Source organism: Ptychodera flava, chromosome 8 (genome assembly GCF_041260155.1).
Source record: "Ptychodera flava strain L36383 chromosome 8, AS_Pfla_20210202, whole genome shotgun sequence".
In the NCBI taxonomy this organism is placed as follows: Eukaryota; Metazoa; Hemichordata; class Enteropneusta; family Ptychoderidae; genus Ptychodera; species Ptychodera flava.
In genome coordinates, this window is record NC_091935.1 from 43,034,680 (window position 1) to 43,051,433 (window position 16,754).

At 38.4% G+C, this 16,754-nt stretch overlaps 1 protein-coding gene across 2 annotated transcripts; it reads right to left on the bottom strand.

Moving 5' to 3' along the window:
* Window positions 1–1,456: 1,456 nt before the first annotated feature.
* Window positions 1,457–14,784, bottom strand: LOC139139397 (general transcription factor 3C polypeptide 5-like). 2 transcript variants are annotated; one of them, XM_070708305.1, is made up of 2 exons: window positions 14,644–14,784; window positions 1,457–3,654 (listed from the first exon to the last, which is right to left on the bottom strand). In XM_070708305.1, the coding sequence occupies exon 2, from the start codon at window positions 3,627–3,629 to the stop codon at window positions 2,295–2,297; it is 1,335 nt and encodes a 444-aa protein (XP_070564406.1). In that variant the 5' UTR covers window positions 3,630–3,654; window positions 14,644–14,784; the 3' UTR covers window positions 1,457–2,294. The 2 variants fall into 2 exon arrangements, with proteins under 2 accessions (XP_070564406.1, XP_070564407.1); XM_070708306.1 differs by having other exon boundaries at window positions 14,691–14,778.
* Between the last annotated feature and the right edge of the window lie 1,970 nt (window positions 14,785–16,754).

The following is a 16,754-nucleotide window of genomic DNA, read 5'->3' on the forward strand; positions in this document are numbered from 1 at the left end:
CCTGAGTTATGGACAAATATGTATATTTGAGGTCAAAGGTCACCGAGGTCAGGTGACATTTTGTCAAAAAAATTGTATTGCTAAGTTATCCCTACACACCAAAAATCAGACCTCTAGCTCTATTGGCTCGCTCAAAATTAGATATGCACATAATTAATGAGGAACAATATGTGGCGTCATAAGATGTCCCATCATACCAAATATGAAGGGTGTAGCACTTGTGGTTACTGAGTTATGGACAAATATGTATATTTGAGGTCAAAGGTCACCAAGGTCACGTGACATTTTGTAAAAAAAATTGTATTGCTAAGTTATCCCTATATACCAAAAATCAGACCTCTAGCTCTATTGGCTCGCTCAAAATTAGATATGTGCATAATTAATGAGGTACAATATGTGGCGTCATAAGATGTCCCATCATACCAAATATGAAGGGTGTAGCACTTGTGGTTACTGAGTTATGGACAAATATGTATATTTGAGGTCAAAGGTCACCAAGGTCACGTGACATTTTGTTAAAAAAATTGTATTGCTAAGTTATCCATATATACCAAAAATCAGACCTCTAGCTCTATTGGCTCGCTCAAAATTAGATATGCACATAATTAATGAGGTACAATATGTGGCGTCATAGGGTGTCCCATCATACCATATATGAAAGGTTTAGCACTTGTGGTTACTGAGTTATGGACAAATATGACGGTACAAATATGTATATTTGAGGTCAAAGGTCACCAAGGTCACGTGACATTTTGTTTAGGTGTCTGAGATATCTGCGTGAACGAATGGACTCACATGGATGGACTCACGGACTGACATGACCCAATCTATGAGCCCCCTGGACTTATCTGTGGGGACTAAAAACTGTGTCACTGCATCCTTTTTGCAATATGAATACGATGAGAAACTAAATTTTTTTTACTTGGCCTTATACATGGGAGTCTATGGACTGCCTTATATATGGGAGTCTATGGACTGCCTTATACATGGGAGTCTATGGACTTCCTTATACATGGGAGTCTATGGACTTCCTTATACATGGGAGTCTATGGACTGCCTTATACATGGGAGTCTATGGACTGCCTTATACATGGGAGTCTATGGACTGCCTTATACATGGAGTCTATGGACTGCCTTATACATGGGAGTCTATGGACTGCCTTATACATGGGAGTCTATGGAGGTGAAAGCTAAAAAGTCCTCTAACACGGCCAAATTTGATCGCATTGTGAAACAAATCGACGTGCATCTGTATGAGGTAGAGTGCTATCCTTGTACCAAGTTTGAACGAAATCGCTCCAGGCGTCTCTGAGATATCTGCGTGAACGGACGGACGCACGGACGGACGGACGCACGGACATGACCAAACCTATAAGTCCCCCTGGACGGTGTCCGTGAGGACTAATAACTATAGATAATATAACTATAGATAATATGACACCAAAGTTGATGCATATCACAGTATATATTTTTTATTTATCACCTGAAGGAAAAAGTTATAGCCCATACAGAATGAAGTTTGTTGTCCCTGTACCATTTGGAAACAAAAGTAGTCAAGGCACTCATCACCAATTCAAAAAATCTCAGTGAGCACTTAAGGCAGTCTAGCAAATAACACAGCATACAGCATATTTTCCTCAAAGACATTTTTTGCAAAGATTGATTCAATTTTGCTAATTTAATAATCAAAGAGGATGTCAAGCAGTTGTATGTTGGGTGAGAGAGAAGTGTAAATTTATGCAAATCACCTGTGGCTTCTTTTTCTTCTGTTTTCAACACTACTGGGTCAAATTTTGTGAAATTTTCACGTTGTTCTCTAAATACGATATATAACAAAATAATAATTTCATTCAGCAATAAAGTTCTTTCATTTCAAACGAGTAATTTTAATATTACTTATCAACATTTTAATTACGTTTTTAAAATGTCAATCTTTCAACTCCTGCCATTTAAGAATGCCAATAGATAATGTAAAACAAAATTTGTTTTCTACATACTCATTTCCAGTGAGATATTATTTTTTTTAAATCATTAATACCAAAATTTAGGTTTTGACCACAAATATGTACCTCCTCCATCCTTCAAGTTAACTCTTGCTACCATACTAAACTTTAGATTCTCTGCGTGTTGAAATATATATAGTATTGAGGGGGTTTCATGTCATCTCTGATAATAACTATTGCTTTGGAAAAAATGCACCTTACATGTAACTGAAGAACAGCTCTTGATAGACTGATAGACTGATCAAGTTCACAATTTCTCAACTTGACTTCTTTAACAAAGGTTTCACTACTTTAAGAACCATATTCTGGCTCAGCTGAACCTGTTTTCACAGTTTGTTTTACCATTTCTGACATCAGATCACGTAGTCTATTCAATGTTTCTGGTTTACACCATCCTTCCTTTTCATCACATTTTTGAGTTTGAGCATTTGCTTGAATCATCTCTTGTAATTTGTCATTACAAATATCATCAAATTGATAAAACATCTGGCGGTAGGGTGGTAAGAATCCCTCTTTGAAGATATACTGTAGTTTGTGCTGATTGTTTGTCTTACATTCATCACTACTTAACTTCTCATTGACTTCCTCAACATTCTTAGATTCAGCAAAGTCCTTAACTTGTACAACATGAGGCCCTGGTCTGTGAATACTTAGTGGTAAAGTATAATTGAAAGTACTTCTTTTTGCCTTTACAGGAAAATCAACAGCTGTAGCACTTTGACGTAATCGAAAATCCAAAACTTGATATTTGATTGCTCTTGGATCCTTTCTTGGATCATATCCAAATTGTACCCATAGAGATCTCCAGGGCCCTGTTACGAAGTAGTAAGCCACTACTGGAAGAAGTTGTTTCAACTTCTCTTCATGAATATCAATGTTACATTTCAGGGCATTTTTAGACCACAATGGTCGATGCTTAAACAAAGCCCGCAGTTCATTTTCTTTAGCTGTGTCATTAATTTTGTTTACAGCTGTGACAGCAGCATCCAATGGTTTGGTAGGCACTTCTTTGTCATCAAAATTCACGAAGACAGCATTGTGAGGTCTTCTTGCTCTCGCAACTCCAATGAGATGAGATGGTCTACTAACATCTCTGTGTTGATCTGGTCGATAGTAGTAATCTATGGGAACATCAATTCTAGAAAAGCTGGGTGGAGGAATGAAAAGAGGTACATCTTTAGCCAAATATGTATCAAATGACTCAATTTGTTCTATGAGCAATTTTCCAGTAAGTGATGTAACCTTGTTATCTTTGTTCTCAATGGGCAAATACTGATAATCTGCCAGGCCCTGAAATCTGTAAGTTGTATCAACTGTACCCAAAATATCACATTTGTGCTCAATATGACAAGAATTGTTCTCTTGCTGCTTTTTTGTTCTTTTTGACACTTTCAATAACAGGCTTGTTGTTGCATATCTATTCCCACAAGCAGCATGGCAATAGGGATCCTTTGGCCTGAAACGCAATTCCAGTCTTCTTGCAGGGTCAGCATGAACTTTTGATATAATTTCTTCTCCACCTAGCGTTGCTAGCATTTTATCCACATTTTTAACAAATCCAGGATATTCAACACAGATCAGCTTCTTTTGTTGTTGGTATATTACACCCTTACTCTCAGAAGACATATTGCAGGTTGGATTGTTGAACTTCCTGTGGTATGAAAAAAAAAATACCATCAATGACGCTGTAGCTTCTCCAATGTGTGGCCAGGTCAGGTGATTGGTTTTTGGCATGGAGTTGTTGGCAATAGTTGATGATGTGGTGGCATGAGTGATCAATCAGAAAAATTCTAAGCTACAGTATAAACTGCCTAAAGATAGTTCAATGTGTAAAGAAGTTAAATACTTCAGAAATAAGAAATAACAATCTGGAAATAACAATGATGCTCTTCCCTATTGACCTGAGTGCATGTAAAATGCACAACCTGGCATCTGTAAATTAAATGTACACCAAGTGAACATTTTAAGTCACTATTAAATTTTTTTATTGCAGTTTCCAAAGAGTGCTTTGAATATGATGACAAATACTTATCTGGTCAAAATCTGTTCAGTCATTCAAAAATTAAGTAGATTTTTGAGGGTGTAAATCTCGCAGCCAATAATTGTCATAGTTTTGAAAAAAAAATTAAAACTGGTGAAATTATTGTTTTTAATAGGCATATTTTCCTTGAAATACATGACCCTGTAAAGAATACATGCTAAAAGTGTTAAAAAGTAATTTCTTTAGTTTTCAAAAAGATAATTTAATCTGTAGCCACAGGAAATTTATTATTTAAGTTTAACATATTCAAACATTGCAGTTGTTCATTGTTGTGCAGTGGCGAATTTATAAAATACCGTCAATGACGTTGTAGCTTCTCTAATATGTTGCTAGGTCAGGTAATTGGTTGTTGGCATGGAGTCGTTGGCAAATAGTTGATGATGTGGTGGCATGAGGTGGGATATGGACCCAAAGAACCCAAAAGATGATTAAATATATCAATCAGAACAAGTCATTGACAATGACATAGTCCCCACTTGTAATAGGAGTATTAGTCTTGATGGGGAGGGGAAATGTGGTCTAAGAAGTATTGCTGGAGTGTATATGTTGAGATCTATGGGCACATAGGTCTATGTCGTTGTTCCCAATTTGAAACACATGAGGCATGTCTAAGTTATGGTTCTAAATCGGGAAAAAGATCAGACCTCTAGCTGTATTGGCCAGCCATGAAATACATATGCACATAATAAATGAGGTACAAGATGTGACATCTTAAGGTCTAATATCCTCTCAAAATTGGAGGGCATAGAACTTGTGGTTACTGAGTTATGCATATATATGTATAATCAAGGTCAAAGGTCATCGAGGTCATGTGACATTTCGGAAAAAAAATGTATTCCTAATTAATCCCTATATGCAAAAATCTATTCTCTTGCCCAGAATTAGATGTGTGCATAATTAATGAGGTACAACATGTGGCTTCATAAGGTTTCCCATCATACCATACATGAAGGGTGTAGCACTTGTGGTTACTGAGTAATGAACAAATATGTACATTTCAGGTCAAAGGTCACCAAGGTCACGTGACATTTTGTCAAAAAAATTGTATTGCTAAGTTATCCCTATATACCAAAAATCAGACCTCTAGCTCTATTGGCTCGCTCAAAATTAGATATGCACATAATTAATGAGGTACAATATGTGGCGTCATAAGGTGTCCCATCATACCATATATGAAGGGTGTAGCACTTGTGGTTACTGAGTTATGGACAAATATGTATATTTGAGATCAAAGGTCACCGAGGTCACGTGACATGTCAAAATATCTGAGATATCTGCGTGAACTGATGGACGAACGGGTGGACGAACGAACGGACATGACCCAATCTATAAGCCCCCTGGAATTCATCTGTGGGGACTAAAAACTCTGTCACTGCATCCTTTTTGCAATATGAATACGATGAGAAACTAAATTTTTATTTTTCTTGGCCTTATACATGGGAGTCTATGGAGAAGTGACTTATACATGGGAGTCTATGGAGGTGTAAACTAAAAAGTACTCTAACACGGCCAAATTTGATCGCATTGTGAAACAAATCGATGTGCATCTGTATGGGGTAGGGTACTATCCTTGTGCAAAGTTTGAAAGAAATTGACCTGGGCATGTCTGAGATATCTGCGTGAACGGACGGACGCACGGACGGACGTACGGACATGACCAAACCTATAAGTCCCCCCGGACGGTGTGCGTAGGGACTAAAAATTCTAAGCCACTGTATAAACTGCCTAGTTCAATGTGAAAAAAAGTTAAATAATTCAGAAATAAGAACTAACAATCTCGGAAATAGTAATGACACACTTCCCTGCTGACCTGAGTGCATGTGGAAAACACAACCTGGCATCTGTAAATTATACCAAGTTAACATTTTAAGTAATATTAAATGTTTTTAATGCGATTTCGAGAGTCCTATGAAAATGATGAAAAATGCTTATCTGGTCTTGTGTTTGTAAAACCTCACGGCTGATAATTGTCATAGTATTGGAAAAAAAATTAAAAGTGATGAAATTACTGTTATAATAGGCATATTTTCCTTGAAGTACATGAACCTGTAAAGAATATATGCTAAAAGTGTTTAAAATAATCGCAATCATACCAATCCATAATCCAATGACAGTAGGTCATAATTCGTAAGACAATAGTTGTAAACATAGACACAAAACAGCACAGAACAGACAGTAAATAGACGGTACACAAACAAAGTCATATTCACGAAAGAAAGATATATGGACCTCTGGCCAGAAGACCAAGAAGTGATGTCAGGTGTTTCTTTTCAAAAAATAATTCAATCTGTGACCAAAGGATTTTTATTCTTTAAGTTTAACATATTCAAACATTGCAGTTAGTTCAATCATCCTGTGCAGTGCAAAATTTATAAAATGACTGAAAAATACCGCAATTATACGGTGTCGCTCAAATTTGATCAGAATTGGTATATACCAGTATGGGTACCAAAGATCAACAATAAATATTGTTTCTATCTGTTCAGTGCAGGAAAATTCTACGTTGATGTTATAACAATGATTTCTGCACAGTACAACCAGAAAAACAACAAGAAATATTTAAACCAGAAAAAAAAGAATGACAAAAGTAAATAAGGTCTGAAACTTTTGGTACAGGAGGTCAACTTTAGCAACATGCATAGCAGAAACAGTCCCTCTTAGTTGGACCATAGACAGTCTTCCCCCCTCTACTGTCTATGGTTTGAGCTGGTCTGTTAATATGTAACAGTTCATAAACAATGACAGGAAATGACTCAAGCCTGTTTCAGACACTCATGCCATCACTCCTGCACATTTGCAGGATTTCCCTTTTTCTTACCTCATTTGCACATTTTTGACACTGACATGTTCATTTGAACAAATTCACATCTCAACCCCTGCATCTACCTGTACACCAAATACTGAGATGGTAGCTTTGGCGGTATGGGAGCTTTGTGTGTGACGGACATATATCTGCACATACATACCCACAAATATACAGACATACAGACACCACCGACTCATCATATAAGCCCTTTTTGGTATTTATATACAAAACCAAATATGAGTTAAAAATAAAAATTTTGGCAGAATAACAGTCTTTGTGATGTAAAAGTATGGGTTGACATAAAAATAATTGTTAATCTGTTTGAAGTTCAGCTATACTATTATTTAAAAAAGAAAAGTTCATGCAGAAAAGTAACACATATTGTCAACAATGTAGTGTTAATTTCGACTTTACTTCAAACTATGCCTTTGCCGAATACCAAATATATAGGGCGAAATATTAAAATCAGCCATGTTCAGCAAAATGCACACAATAACATTGATTCTTTTCTAATTTGATTTGTTTGATAATCTCACCAGTGAGAATCTATTTTCTCACCAAGGAGTGCATTTCTCACTGCTCACCAGTGAGAACTTTTGAATTCTCACCGGTGATTCTCACCACTTGCGAGAAAGCGTCACTTTCTCGCTCCAGTCTTGCAATTTTTTCCTATAGTGCGAGTAGCAACACAAATCGTGTGATCGAACCACGAGCATTCTGTTGTTCTTAAATGATGGTGTGTATGATTTCATATTTTAGTTTCCGTTTGCCGCTGGAGAACTTACGTCGTGATTAAAAAAATAAAAGCCTCAACAAATATGAGGTATCATTAATACAAAAGGGAATAGAAACAGTCGCATTCTGCTGGTTCACCCGATTGATTATTCTTTCTCTCACACCCAGTCATTCTGCACCGCGGCATGCACAGCAGAGTTCTTACCAGCGCGTATTAACTGCAATCATGAAGCGCGTATTTTAAGTGCGGCGGAGAATGACGATGGTACGTTGCTATGACTGCTGTGTACATGAGCGCGGTGGCTGCACGTGCACGCAACGACAGCTATGCACGCGAGCGCCTCTGAACTGTCATCTGCTGTCCCGGCCTCAGAAATGTATATATATACAAGGGTATGCTCATATGAACATGGAACCTGACGATGTGCGTTACAAAAAAAGGGGTGACAGGGGGGACAGATACTATTACCCTCTGAAACGTCCGCAAAAGGTAAACAAATTTTTTATTTTTGCAATGTAACTCACTGACGATAGAAAGTAGGCCTAAAATATAGAACGACAACAAAGAAAAAAATGTGAAAATGTAACCCTTGACCTGCCAGGCCTGTTCACGTTCCGTACGACCAAAACAGACTGAGTAAAAAGAAATGCACATTTGAAATAATCTTTCGGGTTCTATTGAAAGGCTTTCACTAAAACTGAAGAAAAAAACTTAAATGTTCTTCTTTGGAATATTATATTGGAAGGTTTTTACTACGAAGAGAAATAAAAAAAATATGTCCTTTCTTCTGCGCATGACGAAACCACAGAACAGCATTTGCTATATCAGCATACTTTGCGATGTTCGAACATCCAAGGTCGCTACCGCCGGATAACAGCAATTTGTAACGCACATAGTCAGGATTAGCAATGCATTTATTCTCAGTCATATTTCGAATATCTACTACATGTCTGTCATTTTCATAACTTGATGTGTGCTACGATGCCATTTCAAATTTCACACGTCGTTTTCGCGACGGAATTCGACTCATTTCATCGGTAAATAATGTCGTCCAGAAATGATTTGCACACCCTTGTATATATATCATTATGTGAAACGACACAGCGCAGGTTGCGCGAGCGTACCTATTGTACGTGTATATATGCGTGCGTCGTTCCGCCCCGGCGTTTAGCATCATTGCCCCCATCGAAAGAATGCGGTCGATGTGGTCGCTTGTGACGTTCACGTAGACAGGTCTGACCTTGATCTGGTTTTGTAGCTAAGTCGGCATTTCAATCTGAATGGCATTCTGTTACAAATTTCTTACACAGTTATCATCAAAGTTCGTATTATATAAGCTGCTTAGTTTATTCAGACTATCAATTCAGAACAACAGAGTGCCCGTGATCGAACATGCATCACCACTGGCCACTTACATACTGCCCGTCGACATCCAACCACTGCACTGCCCGTCACTGCCTGTCAGGAAATTTACCTTCCCATTACTGTAATCAGTTGATATCTCATATCAAAAACATTACTTACTATAGAACTAAACAAACTTGTCGTGCTAGACCCCCAAAACGTTGATTTGTGAACGAGTGGCAACACTGCCCGTCGAGTCGAGAACTTGATGTTACTTCTGAGCACAGTCCCTCTATCTAGCAATCACACCCCGTGAGGGCGCCTATTCTGGCCCGATGTAAACACGACTGAAATAACAATGAGCAATCCTTGTCCATGAGAGCACATAATCCGCAAAGAAACAAAGGACTCGGGCATTTGGAGTAAAACAGACTCATATTTTGTAGCTTTCTATTATATTAGTGGTCTTTGGTATTGATATGTCGACTGATTACAGTAATTGGAAGGTTAATTTCCTGACGGGCAGTCGGGCAGTAGGACCGTAATAAAAAGAATCCTACTCTGGCCAAGCGTTGTGGCTATCGACACGATGATCGTGTCGGTAAGCAGGAATAAAAAGCAACTTAGCGACACGATCATGATAATTTGCGATCAAATGCACAGCGTTCTCACCAGGCCGCGATTCCGCGACATTCTCGCGTATTTTTCTGTTTTGTCGCGGATTTCTTGGGCGTGCGCGCCAATAGTGGCGCGCCTTTGAAATTATAAACTTTCGTGATGCCAGCCGTACGGCGCGGCCGGCCGTATCATACAGCCAATACTTCTCACCATGGACGTAAACGAGTAATTACACTTCCTGGTTGAAACCGAGGCAATCTGGAGGCAATACCCGTCAGAGGGCGTACTTAAGCCACAGTCACTTGTGATTCGATACATGATGGCCGATGTGTGGATGCATTATCATTACGTATACCACACAGCGGCCTTCGTGTATTGAACCACACGAGACTGTGGTAGTCTAACGCACTGGACGTGGTGCGGTGTTCGCCTTGCATGCATACCGGTACATGTCCACGGAATTCGCGGAAGCTGGAGGCGTCATGGGCACGATAAATATTTTCATAGGCTACGACAACGATAATCCGAACTACGAAAACACAAGAATGTAAAGCTTGTATATCCCTAAGGAATTACATGAACATTTTTCGAAAACAACGAACTCGAAGCTGGTAGCATTATACTGTGAGTTCCGCATGGCAACCAAGGTCTTGACGGGAACGACGTTATAGTGTTCGTGCCGTTGAGATTCAGTGAATTTTTTGTTCTCGAAAAATAACGCAACTTTGTCTGAGATAATTTTTAGGTCTTTGCTATGTTTGGAATCATGTATAAACTTCGCGGGAGATACGTGTTGTGTGATGTTATCAGGCATTTGCTCCGTTCCTCGCCCACGTGACCTAGTACCTACGACTGGAAAGGATCGACAACTGGCCCACTGCCGATTGATGATATTATTCCAAAAGTAGTTCCGAGGTTTAAATGTGGAATAGTTGGAGGAAAGTTCCCTTATTATGCAAACAATTATCAATTCTTGGCTTGCGCATGTGATAAGTATATTATTCCAGGCGAACTTATACGTGAGAACATGGGCGTCTTTTTTCCATGCTTCAATCAATTGACAAAATTTGTAGCCTTGGCTGGCGACCAAAATTTCACGTCAAAAGTTGATGATTGTTTACAAACATCATAGGGATATGTTTCCTGATCTAAATAAATGCTGACTTGGCCTATTCCTTCTGCTGGTTGTGAAAGGGGGTTTAGTGTGCGAAAAAAAAGTAACTCATGACAGGAATCAACTGGGAGCTGAACGACTGGACACTCCAGCAACTACTGTTATTGTAGAGGGCCCCGAAATGGACTTTCACACTGGAAAGAACGAAAGTCCCATAGACTTTTCATTAAAAGGCACTGATATTAATATCAGTTGATATTTTCACCGAATGTTCACAAAAAAGTTCTTAAGTTGAATGAGTTGTTGAGTCCTTTATTTTTTCCATGCATAGAATAAGGTTCGTATTTGCAGTTTGACTTTTTTAACATATTTATATATTGTCTCACAAAAATCATCCGTTGTCCCGCTTTTTTTTTGTCAGCGGGACAAAATGTCCCACAAAATTTTTTTTCTGGTGAGAACACTGAATGCAAATTGTACACTTATGTCACCATTTTGCGTTATCAAGTGGTCTCAAATGTACGGCTTTCGAGCTGAAATAAAATTTCCTCGTGTGACAAAAAGTGTGTTCTCCATAATGTAGCCTTAGGCCCACGTGTTCAATTGACAATTGAATTGCTGGCATCGCTTGCTAAAATCCACTGCAGTTTTATAATAAACCACCAATGAAATCTTGTTTGCGATCTCAATATTTCACGTTTTCGAGGCTCAAACTGCCAAAAAATTGAATTTGAGAGCATAACAAACAAAATCGCAGCTTGAAAGAGACAACAATACTTCTTCTATTTATATTGCTTATTTTCTCCTCCTTTTACATCGATAACCCGATGGCACACCGGGAACGCAGGGTGATCACATCTGAACGATGGAAGCCAAGCCTCAGGAGATGCACGTTCGAATCCCGGTCGCAGCCACGTGTTTTTTTTTCCCTCTTTATTTTCTGTCATTTACTTTGTAATTTTTCCCTTCTCGCTCTTTATACTCTCCTTTCCTAGTTTTGCTATTTTCTCGCTAAATTCATTGCATTTGACAATCTCCGCCGATCCACTGCCAGTAATTTGAGTCAAACTAACAAACCCCTCAAGCAAAGCGCCATAGTAGTACACACAGTACGTACACAGCCGATGTATGGAACTCACCATCACTCGTTTGCGACATTTCCAGGATAAAAGATGGCCGTCAAGTTTGAAACGTCGTGCATACTTTTTTTTTAGCATTTTAGCTTATTAGTCCCCGCGGACGAAGTCCGGCGGGGACTTATAGATTGGGTCCCGTCCGTGTGTCCGTCCGTCCGTCCGTCCGTCCGTCCGTCCGTCATCAACAGTTTCTCAGACACTGCCAAACCAATTTTGTTCAAACTTGGCACAAAGGCATAGCACTATGACCTACAGATGCACATCGATTTATTTTGCGATACGATCCAATATGGCCACCAGGTGGCCATTTTATTACAATTTTTTCATGTACGGAGCCATAACTCAGACATGTTTCAACCGATTTTATTCAAAGTTGGTACAAGGACATTGACCAATGTCATAGATATGCATGTCAATTTGTTTTGTGATATGATCCAATATGGCCGCCAGGCGGCCATTTTATTACGATTTTTTCATGTACAGAGCCATAACTCAGGCATGTTTCAACCGATTTTATTCAAAGTTGGTAAAAAGACAATGACCAATGTCATACATATGCACATTGATTTGTTTTGTGATACGATCCAATATGGCCGCCAGGCGGCCATTTTGTTTCGATTTTTTCATGTACAGTGCCATAACTCAGGCATATCTCAACCGATTTTATTCAAACTTGGTACAAGGACATTGACCTATGTCATATATATGCATGTCGATTTGTTTTGTGATACGATCCAATATGGCCACCAGGCGGCCATTTTATTACGATTTTTTCATGTACAGCGCCATAACTCAGACATGTTTCAACAGATTTTATTCAAAGTTGGTACAAGGACATTGACCAATGTCATATATATGCATGTGGATTTGTTTTGTGATATGATCCAATATGGCCGCCAGGCGGCCATTTTGTTATGATTTTTTCGTGTACAAAGCCATAATTCAGGCATATCTCAACTGATTTATTCAAAGTTGGTACAAGGACATTGACCTATGTTATACTTATGCACATTGAATTGTTTTGTGATACGATCCAATATGGCCGCCTTGTGGCCATTTTTTTACGACTTTCCATGTCCTGAACAATAACTCAGACATGTATCAAGCAAATTTATTCAAAGTTGGTACAAGGACATTGACTTATAGTATACATAAGTACATTGATTTGTTCTCGATATGGTCTGATATGGCCACATGGTAGCAATTTTGTTATGGTTTTTTTTCATGTCGAGAGCCATAACTCTAGCAAGTCTCAACTGATTTTATTCAAAGTTTGTACCTGGACATTGACTTATGTAATACATATACGTGTTGATTTTTTAAACAGTAAGATCAAATATCGCTGCGTGGCGGCAAATTTGTTACGATTTTCTCATGTACTGAGCCATAACTCAGACATACCGGTATTTCCACCAGTATCATTCAAAGTTGGTACAAGGACATTGACCTATTTCATACATGCTCGTCGGTTGTTTCACGTCATGTAGCAGTATCATGTCAATTATTGAAGTTTCATAATTAGGTTGATATGTCAGAAATACTTCATCAAATTTCATGAAACTTTGTACAGATGTTAAGCTCACATTGCTTTAACAGTGAAAAAGACATTTATCAGTGTCATTTAATAATTTGTAATTGCATATGTAATGAACGTTCCTAATTAGAGTGATATATCCACAAATACAACGTCAAATTTGATGAAACTTGATACAGATGTTGATCTCATAGTGTTGTAAATACTACATTAAACTTTATGAAATATGGTACCGGTTATCTATTAGTGTTAGGATAGAATGAAAAAATGTTTTGCAACATCCTGTCAACTAATTCCCAGTTGACTCATTTAATGACCTTTAGGATAGTGGCCTACATTGGTTTTATGTTTTTCATCACCATGGAACTCATTCTTGGCCATTGAGTGCCATCTGTATCAAAGTATTTTTATCACAGAACCTGTAATCAAAGTACCCATTAGCAAGCGGGGACTGGGTCATCAACGATGACTTGTTTATATGTAATTTAGGGGGTTGCACGCTGTGTAGGGATAGAGTCGCCATTGAGTCGCGGATATAGTCACCCAAACATGCAAACCTTCCTAACTCCATGACCAGATCGAGTACACCCATATTTTTTTTAAGAAACATATTTTCTCTATATTCAATATTCAAATTTTCTAATTGAGATGATAATTAAAGTCTTGAGATGTAAAAAACTATAAAAAGGACGTTTCAGGAAAAGCAAAATGATCGTGCAAATAAGTAAGAAAAACCACTTATTTGCACGATGATCGTGTCTATAAGAAGCATTTTCCGCTTATTTGCACGATCATCGTGCAAATAAGCGGAAAATACTTCTTATAGACACGATCATCGTGTGGATTATCCGTTTGTTTTTCTTATCTACACGATGATCGTGTCGGTATGTGTTGTTCTTTATCAAAACGATGATCGTGTCTTTAAGAAGCATTTACCGCTTATTTGCACGATGATCGTGTAAATAAGCGTAAAATGCGTCTTATAGACACGATCATCGTGCAAATAAGTAAGAAAAACTGCGTATTCGCACGATCATCGTGCAAATAAGCGGGAAATGCGTCTTATAGACACGATCATCGTGCAAATAAGCGGAAAATTAGTCTTATTGACACGACCATCGTGTGGATAGGTAAGAAAAACCACATTATCCACACGATCATCGTGTCGGTAAGCATTTTTTTTTGTTTATTCACACGATGATCGTGTCGATAGACGCCACCCTGGCCAAGACATGCACAGGATACCTCCCCGAAACGTATTATTTCAAGGAATCATAGACTTAACGGAAGGACAATTGTGCCATACTTTACCTTAACCTTGGCAGTTATGCATATGATTCAGACGGCAGGCTACTCACAACAAGTACAACAAGTACGCTGGATCTGCTGATCTGTTGGATGAGTAGAGTATCACAGCAAAGCCTGTGCACCGCAGCCTCACAACTGAAGTTTGCTTCGGATTCGGTTTAGTTTTCGGTTATTAGCATAGTTACGTATTAGTGCACACATTCAGTTTTGCACTTTGTCCAATTTTGGAATGTACTATACCACACTCTCTGCTTGTGTGAGTTGAGTATAATAAAGATTGATTGATTAATATTACATATAGAAACATAGAAATATAGACAGAGCATACCCTATTTGCCTAAACAAACAAGTAGAAGATTTGCTGCGAAAACGAGCCCTGCCATTCCTTGACGTGTTCTGCTGGGAACAGCAAGCCAAGCTACCCGAGTGGCAGAGGCTACGGATTCGCAGCAAGTAGAAGATGAGATACATTTCTTTTTCATTGCAAAGGCTACACAGACATTAGACATGATTTTTTTCAGTAAAAACGCATTCAGAGGCACACAAGACCTAAGCATCTTTTCAAGAACAGATAAAGCATCATTATGTGAATTGGGAAAATACATACATGTTTTAAACTCAGACAAGAAAAAATGAAAAAAACAAAGTAAAATATTTACGAACCTGTAATATACTGACCTCATATATATATATATATATATATATATATATATATATATATATATATATATATATATATATATATATATAATATATATATATATATATATATACTCTTTTGCTGTTGATTTTGTAAAACCTTTATTGCACTTTACGATCAAAATCCCAACTAGGATACGATTTCAATAAAGTCTTACTTTACTTTACTTTACAAACATACCGGCATTTAAAGGAATGGCACTAAAAGTCGCATGTCCCATTTAAGGCCAGGCTCAACCCTAAAAAATCACGATTTTTTTCACTTGGTCAACTTTGTATGGAAATCCGGTCACGACATGCGACCTGCGACTTCAAGACTGCGACCTGCGTCCTGCGTGTTTGTCAAACTGCAACCTGCGACTTTCGTGTGCTCTGGCCTAGCTGCCACCTGCGAGTTTGAAACTGCGACCTGCGAGATCACGACCTGATCCATGATTTTAGGTATCTGGTGTTTATTGAAAATATGAAAAGCAGTCACAAGTAATATCAGTGATAGGTGGTGTCATTTAGGAAAGGGATGAGCTTCGATGACACAGCTGTGTTGGCCTACGTGTTGTTCGGTTGCTTTCAAAGTCCGGTTTCAAAGGGACAATGCTCAACTGATCACCAATTTTCATGAATAAAAATTGTTTTGATAGGCCTACTTCAACAAGCATGTTGTTATATATGTTGTTGCCTAAAGTGGTGGCTATTTCACAGATCGAAATGACCTAGTCGGGGACCTAGTTTAGGCCTAAAAAGTATTCTGTGGTTGTTGTACTTCGATTCGGTGACCATGCACCCCACCCAGCCCTAGACATTATTTATCTCGCAGTTTGTAAGTCGCAGATCGACCGTGGGCCTGCCTGCGAGATGTGACTGTGACTGTGACTGTGATCATACATACAGTCAACTGTTTTTGAGAAATCGTTCCCACAGATAGACAGACAGACAGACAGACACACGGACAGAAGCAACAAAACCATTTAAATTTTAAGTCAAATAAAGGATAACTTTATTTTATCATAGGAGCATACAGATCAAACAACACTTCACAGAATTACATTCAAGGCCCACAGAATGCCTGTATACAAAGGTTTGACAGGTCTGCACACTGGTATATCAGGGATGAAAGAAAAAAGCCTTTTGACGCCGTGCAGGATAGATTGGCAGGGAAACGATAGCTGCTATAATGTACTCTGATGGCTTTGACACCAAAACGATAACTTTGGTTTTGATGTTGAGGGCGTAAAAACATGCGTGACTGCAAAAGTATTTCACCCATTTTCTCAAAAAAATCACCAAATTGTACAGTGTAATATGCCCCATCCGATGAAGTTCAGATTCAATTTCATGTCAGAGGAGTTTCAGCGCTCATTTTAAGATACTCATAAAGAAATATCTCAGATCTTGTTTTCAAATTTGCGAGAATCATA